The 7,577-nt window shown below is 42.4% G+C and overlaps 1 protein-coding gene across 1 annotated transcript; it reads right to left on the minus strand.

The window, feature by feature from the left end:
• Positions 1-450: 450 nt before the first annotated feature.
• tnnc1a (troponin C type 1a (slow)) lies at positions 451-4,461 on the minus strand. Its single transcript, XM_046055945.1, has 6 exons — positions 4,322-4,461; positions 2,927-2,957; positions 2,565-2,711; positions 1,916-2,030; positions 1,341-1,477; positions 451-1,146 (listed from the first exon to the last, which is right to left on the minus strand). The coding sequence occupies exons 1-6, from the start codon at positions 4,343-4,345 to the stop codon at positions 1,115-1,117; spliced, it is 486 nt and encodes a 161-aa protein (XP_045911901.1). The 5' UTR covers positions 4,346-4,461; the 3' UTR covers positions 451-1,114.
• Positions 4,462-7,577: the final 3,116 nt, after the last annotated feature.

Genomic DNA, 7,577 nt, shown 5'->3' on the forward strand with positions numbered 1-7,577 from the left:
GGGTAGAGAGCACAGTTTCACACAAATGTATCTTGTTTTGATTTTGCAACAATAATATTTCAGGCCTCATTTGCTTGTTTATTTGCTTTGTGAACAGTAGGGCAGGGCAGGGCAGAGAGACCAGCATGTGATCAGCCTGTAAAATCCTAAGACTGGCAAGGCAAATCAGGAATGACGCAGTAAAAGTGTTGTTTGTTTCTCAATACCAGCTGCCGATTTAGTCTCAGAGTTATAAAGTACAAAATAGATACACTGATGTGATCCTGTCTTGGACACTGTTTCCACAAATAATGATAAAAAACTACAGCAACAAAAGGACAAGATAACATGTCTGCAAGATTCCACAAGCTAAACACTTCTCAAGAATCTCAACTCTATTATTAAACTGAAAAATATGAGAAAATTAAAATTTTAAAAGATTATTCAAAGAAAATGAACAACTGACAAAAAGACTGTTCTCATTGTTTATTGCATGAGTGCACATTGCAAGCAGACTTTTCATGTAGAACTATGCAGGCATTTGAGGGGCATGGGAGGGGAACAAAAAGTCCTGAGGGAATCTGAGTGATGATACAGAATGTATACGATGTGCACATCAGAACATGTACAGTATACAGACTGGATCCAGTGCGTTGCTCTATTAGTTTACCAGAGCCTGGTGTAAAACTATGTTGACTCATGGATACGTTCTGCTTTGTGCACAAATAAACATTTTTTGCCCAGCTAAACAATATCAGCCTCTCAGTAAGAAGATTTGTAAACTGGCTGTGGCATGTCAGAGATAAGATTTAGTTGGAATCAAATACAAAGTTTATATTTCAAGCAGCCAAACTGGTGTGCTATGTGGTCTCTATAGAAAATATACGTAATTTGGATACATTTACATAAATTCATTATACATGGGCTCCAAAAGTAGTTAAAAACTGTATTTACAACAATGCAAGAGACGGTAGAAAAATACAGAAACATTCAGCCACAGCATTGAACTGAATCTTGCAAAGTCGTTCCATGGTTTCTATCAACGGCATCCAAATCAGCTTCCAGTTTTCCACAGATGATCGTGGAATCACAGAGAAATACAAAAATAACACTTTGGATCTTCTCTTGTTCGAGATTACTCCACTCCTTTCATGAACTCCAAGAACTCTGTAAAATTAAGGAAGACAAAGTTAGCAAACAGCTCCTGAGCCCCAAAAAATTGCTATGAAACTACAAGATGCCTTTATCAAATGTGTGTATTTTTAAGGAATGAATGCTAAACAATAGATTATAGAAAATTTGCATAAATAACTATTTCACCATGTCGCTTCTATCAGTTTAACACAGTTCAAACTCCTCACCATCGTAGTCAATTTTGCCATCATTGTTCTTGTCCCCGTCTTTCATCAGCTCCTCGATGTCGTCCTCGGTAATCGTCTCTCCTGTAGATTCCAGCATCATTTTCAGCTCATCCAGGTCAATGTAACCATCTGCATTCCTGCACAATCAAAGGATATATCAATCAAGTATATCAATGCACGTAATAATTCAAATTTTAGCTTCACAGATGGCAGTGGAGGAGGTGGTGAGTGTGTGTGACATGCGGCTGATCAGATCCTGCATTGAAGTATTTGAGAATCATCGCTGAGAGAGAAAAAAAAAGTATGGCAAATTTGTTCTTTGATGCTCAGACGAGGTGTCTGGCTTACACGGAGTGGGTGTTTGAAATATTCTGTGCTGTCAGAAAGGATTATGTAGCAAACTACATGCTGTACTCTGCAGAGCGACTTGGCATTTTGTCAGTACTCATAATTGCATGTGGGGAGCATACTTGATTACTAGTCTATGGTGATTTTCAGATGATAGGATCCTCTCGTTGTAGCTGTTTTGCCAGGCCCATCGTTGTGCCAGTGAAGTGCTCTCAGGTCAAACTCACTTGTCAAACATGCGAAACAGCTCTGCGAGTTCTTCCTCTGACTTCCCTTTGCTGTCGTCCTTCATGCACCTCACCATCATGACCAGGAACTCGTCAAAATCCACCGTGCCACTCCCTGCACACATACAATGCACTTTTATATTATTTAACAACAAGCACTCCACTTCTCTTTAAAGACCCAGTCTATGAACAACCAATATAAACAGAATCTAACCAGAAATTACTCATAAATCGATTGAAAGGTCTTTTAATTCAAGGACACAAGACAGTAGCTAAGTGTTTATGATTTGTAAAACAAAATCTCAAATATACATTAATGCCAACAACATGACTTAAATACTGAATCTTTGTCAAACCAATCCAACATGCTATTTTTTGTTTTTCATCATTACATCATATGGAAAATTCAAGACAACTTGTGCATCATCTGATACCCACTTCCCTTTAATGCAGCCTGACATGTCTTGACGTTTGTAAGATCCTTGACTATCTTTTGACATTAAGTTCAGAGGCTTTGAGCAGCACTTGTCTGCACAACACGACTGCGCAATGATGGACCTGCCAGCAGCTCCGTGGAGACGAAGAGGTCAACAACAACCAACACATCATTTCATTTCTGGTACTGTAGCGCGGTAGAATTTTGATTTACCGTCTTCATCCACCTCGTCAATCATCTCCTGCAGCTCCTCTGGTGTGGGGTTCTGGCCCAGCATCCTCATTACCTTCCCCAGCTCCTTGGTGCTGATGCAGCCGTCCTCTGCATCTTGTACAAAGATGTCAAAGGCGGCCTTGAACTCTGCAACGCCACAGCAGCACACAGGGAAACAACTCTATGTCACCAACAAATGTGGCGTGAGCGTTGACAGGGTGAGCCACACTTTTGCAACAACCTTGCAACATCACATATGATGTGCAGATTATAATGAACGGAATTCATATTTGAATTTTTGATGCATGCTAAAAGAGATGGATTACATGTGTACAGTCTGGAAGACTTTGTCATTTACGCACCATTTTTTTGTTCATCTGTCAGCTGCTCAACCTGTAAAAAGTAAAAAAAAATATATTGATGTTATGACTATATGTTTCAGTTTGAGCAAAAGGTGTATTCTGTACATACCAAGTCACTGTCTGTTTAAATGTGTATGTTACTCTTACGTCATTATGCATATAAAACCAATGATAAAAAAAAAACATATTTGCCCACTTCACTTATGGAACTAGATGTCTTGAATTCTGAAGTGTGAAACTAGCCTCTGAACTATATCATCTGTTGCAGTAGTGTTTCACTCAACAAAGGTAATATTTTGACCCCACACACTGTGACATCTTCAACAAAACACAGAACCTGTATATCATATGCGAGAGCCAGTAAGAGGAGGAGTTAAAAATAAACAGACAGGAGGATCAGGAACCACAGATAAAGGACACAGTACACAGTGCTTTAAATTAGCATAGCTGTGGATCTGGCCCAACAATGGAACAGTAATCCTGGAAAAGCTACCACGAATGAGAGAGGGAGACAGCTGCTTATGTAAGAGTTATTGTCTGTCGTCCACTATAAATTAAACACACACACATGCAGACATGCTCAAACCCCCACTCCTGTGGTGATGATATACAAAAAAATCTGTCTCAACAAACACTTGTAATACACATTCCTGTGTGTTTTTACTGTCTCATCTGCACCGCTCACTTGGGATGTGAGTGGATGGGACAGCCGGCTGACCATCTGGGTGGAGGTGGACAGCCACACAGCTCTCAAGCTCACAGATAATGCTGGAATTCAGCCGTGGGGGGTTTATCTAAACCTGAAGCCCCTTCTCTGGCACCAGAGAACCATGGACAACATGCCAAAATTAGCCACGTGAAGTGGCACTGTACCATTTGAAGTCAAGAATCAAGCAGCAGAGTGCGGGGCAAGGGACCTGTCTCGTCAGTGACCTCCTGAGTGGCTCCTATCAGCTCTGATAGGGCTGAAGTAGGAGAACATCTAGAGACTTATATGGTGTCAAGGCTCTTTTGACATCAGCTGGTGATGGAGGCAATGTGCTGTGTAAGCCGCATCAACAGGGATTTGTAAACCATTCAAGTAATGTCAGATGTCAGATGAACAAACTGATGGGGGACATTTTTATACAACAAATGAATACACAAGAACCAGACTATTCCATATGACGGCCACTTAAATAGAACAGAATAAAATGAAGGTCTTACATTGTAGATCACTGACCATATGTCACAAACTAATAATAAATGTTAGGGATTATGGTTTGTGATCCAAAACAACATCACTCTCATACCAGATTTACTTCACACACATTTTTGGTGAGCATCCAGCAAACTAAAATCACTTCATCAGAGGAAGCCAACCGCACACTTTCAGCTGTATGTGAGAGGACGTACCGCTGCCTTGTAGATGTCGTTCATGTTGGAGGCTCGTCTGCTGCCTGTCCTGATGGCGTCCTGGCTCAGAGGAAGGAGGTACTGTCGAACTCAGGGCAGGACACTGGTCTCATCCTGGGAGGGTTTTATAGCTGAAGCCTGGCGCTGTCTGGTCCCTCCCCGGGTGGATCAGCCTCCCCTCTGTTTGTACCTCAGCATGTTTCCACGAGTGTGTGTCTGTGTATGTGTGTCATTTGGCCAATCTGTCACAATCACCGGGCTCAGATAAAAATGCGGCAGCTCTTAGGGGGCATACTTTGGAATGGAATGAAATGGGGGGGGGGCATGCATGATGAAGCCTAATCTCCAGGGAGGGGGCTACAGACACTCAACATTCCTCTAGACCTGGACCAGAGACACAGAGGGCTCAGGAGGTTGTGTGTGTGTGTGTGTGTGTGTGTGTGTGTGTGTGTGTGTGTGTGTGTGTGTGTGTGTGTGTGTGTGTAGGGCAAGGGTGGTAGAGGAGGCAAGAGGGTGGAGGCCAGGATGGAGACGCAGAGTACAGCCAGCAGACCATGAAGGGAGGAGAAGAAGGAGGGCAACTCCATGGAGTCAGAGCAGAGGAAGGTGTGAGGGGTGTAACTGTGGTTCAGAAAGTCAAAGACTTGATCAGACAGGTACTTGCAATGCAGACTTTTTCATGGCAGACATTTTCACTTGTCATAGAAGAAAAGCACAGGGGTAAGTAATAACAGTAATAATAGCTCCATTCCATTTAAGGCTTCTAGGGCACAACACCGGGCCCGTGGAACACCTAAATGGAATGCAGCCATTGTTGGTGTTATTATTTGCACCTGTGCCATGTCATGTTAAAATGTCTGCTGCAAAAATTGGTAAGGCAAATCACCTGTTCTGCAGCTGTCAGGGCATTTGCGCATTGTTATATGTAAGGGAAAGAGAGAAAATAAGAGAAATTAAAAGATCCATTCACCCAAGCAAAAAGTCATTTTCTCCTACCTACTTTCAGAGATTTTGACAGTGCAATGAAAGTGAATCAGATTTTGTTTCTGGTTCTTACAACACTAAATATAACATTTTAAACAGTGTGCCTGACTGGATAATCTACAAGCATATGAACAATTTCCACTGGACCTTTTTAATACTGAGGAAATAGTCCCTATGAAAACAGTGTGGAGTGTGTGTGTGTTTGTGTGTGTGTGTGTGTGTGTGTGTGTGTGAGAGAGAGAGAGAGAGAGAGAGAGAGAGAGAGAGAGAGAGAGAGCGAGAGAGTTCTGTGGATTAACCAGAGCAGGGGTTTTAAAAGTCTGAGACTGGGGCCCCCCTTCAGACAAAGCTTGGGGAAGCTTGGGAAGCTTTACAAATAGGAACATATAATTGCCTCCACATGTTTAACTACACAAAGTACACCTGCATTTATTTGCATCACATGCACAATGATACTGAAATCATACACATTAGATTTAGCCAGTGAAGAACACAACTCTGCAAGGCAATTCCCACGGTACATGATTCATGAGGATTAGAATTATTACCCTGTATGTGCAACACAGATATAGTCAGCAGAGGGTGCTGTTCACTATATATCGACTAAATTAAATTGTTGCGCAAGGCTGACTGGATATCCAATTTATCAACAGTAGAGGTAGGTGAGAAATCTGGGTCAAACAAACCAAACACTTGCAGACACATTCAAATTGAAGTGTACACAGTGCAATACTTTGCAGCATTTCCCCCCATGTTCTTTTGATACAAGGCCATGTCAATCACTTGACTGTGTGATTCAGACACACATTCACACACTTATTCTCACAAAAAGCTCTCACTCACACACACACTCACACTCACACACACACACACACACACACACAGAGCATGCTGTGGCAGGCAGTGATGAGTGATCATGCTGGTTCATAATGGGATGCTAATGGGGACTGGCACAGCTTACAAGCATCATACAGCCACTCAGAGAGAGAGAGAGAGAGAGAGAGAGCTTACAATGAATAACATACATGTTCTACTCTTACACAGATAGAGACACAGATCTCCTGACAAAGACCTCACATCAGTGCACATCAGTCACATGCAAAGGTTGAGCCTCCATGGAAATAGGCAGGCAGCGAGGTGGGGAGGGGACATCGCGCGGAGGATAGGGGACATGACGCAAAATGAGATTTTGTGCTGGTTTTCCTTGTGTGTTTTCTCAGTCATTCGCCAACATTTCATGATCAAAACACACAGCACTGCATTGTACATTTCTGCTAGAAATGATTCGTCATCAATGGCACCAATTCCATCAGCTCAAACCCAAAGCACACTGATGAGTGTACATGGTCAGCCTGACAGATTCGCTTGGATAGCCCCCCCCCCCCAGGACACATGCTGTAGTACCAAAGACTGGCACACACATCAAAGAAAGCATATGGAGTGCTGTTTCATCGGAGCCCTCTACCAATTTCCTCTTACAGAGGAGGGCTGACGAAAGAGCCAGCCATCTCCTCCACACAGCGCAATCACACAGCGCATCTCAAATCCACAATTCACCGCACACCGCTTTTTGAGGGGTTGCCATAGAAACTCTGCTGGGTAGAAGCGGGCAGAAAATGAGAGGAGATGAGCGGGGCTATTTCCCCCTCCACCTCCCTCTCTGCCTCCCTGCCACCACATTTTGTCCTCAGAGTAACTGTATTATTTTCTATTATTTGCCTCTTATATGCAAACATGCACATGTCAAAATTGCATACACATGTGGGGCTCACAATTAGAGTTAATAATGGTCATTTGTGCTCCAGATGCATTCATGCAAATTAACTAAATCCACAAGTCCAAATGATTACATTTCATGTCTCATGCTGAATACTGGAATACACTGCTTTCATTGATTTTATTCTTGCATCTAACCAGGTTATATGAAATGTACATGCACATTATGTTTGATAATCCTACTTAGCATGATAATAGTTATTTGACTGGCTCGTCATTTGAACAACTGAAATTCCTTCATCAAGCAAAATCTTTTTCTGCAGAAAACATAGATTCCAAGCGTGCAACATGTCAAAATGCCCGAGGCGTAACATCTCATGCTGGCAGGACTGAATCAGCTGGACTACATTTGTGAAGATCTACCAGTATACACAGCATACATTATGTCAATTTAAATACTCGTGTGTGATAATGATTGGGTTGACGTGCAGCTGAGCTTGAAGCATAGGTCCTATACACTCTCTCTCTCCTCCTATCTGTATCCACACCTCCTTGA

This window comes from Micropterus dolomieu, linkage group LG08, assembly GCF_021292245.1.
Source record: "Micropterus dolomieu isolate WLL.071019.BEF.003 ecotype Adirondacks linkage group LG08, ASM2129224v1, whole genome shotgun sequence".
In the NCBI taxonomy this organism is placed as follows: Eukaryota; Metazoa; Chordata; class Actinopteri; order Centrarchiformes; family Centrarchidae; genus Micropterus; species Micropterus dolomieu.

Bases quoted from the DNA above. Each gene is read 5' to 3' on its own strand.
- tnnc1a (XM_046055945.1), bottom strand. From the start codon at position 4,345: ATGAACGACATCTACAAGGCAGCG. The intron at 2,958-4,321 runs GTACGTCCTCTC...TACTTTTTACAG, and splicing joins ACGACATCTACAAGGCAGCG to GTTGAGCAGCTGACAGATGA. The intron at 2,712-2,926 runs GTGCGTAAATGA...GTGGCGTTGCAG, and splicing joins GACAGATGAACAAAAAAATG to AGTTCAAGGCCGCCTTTGAC.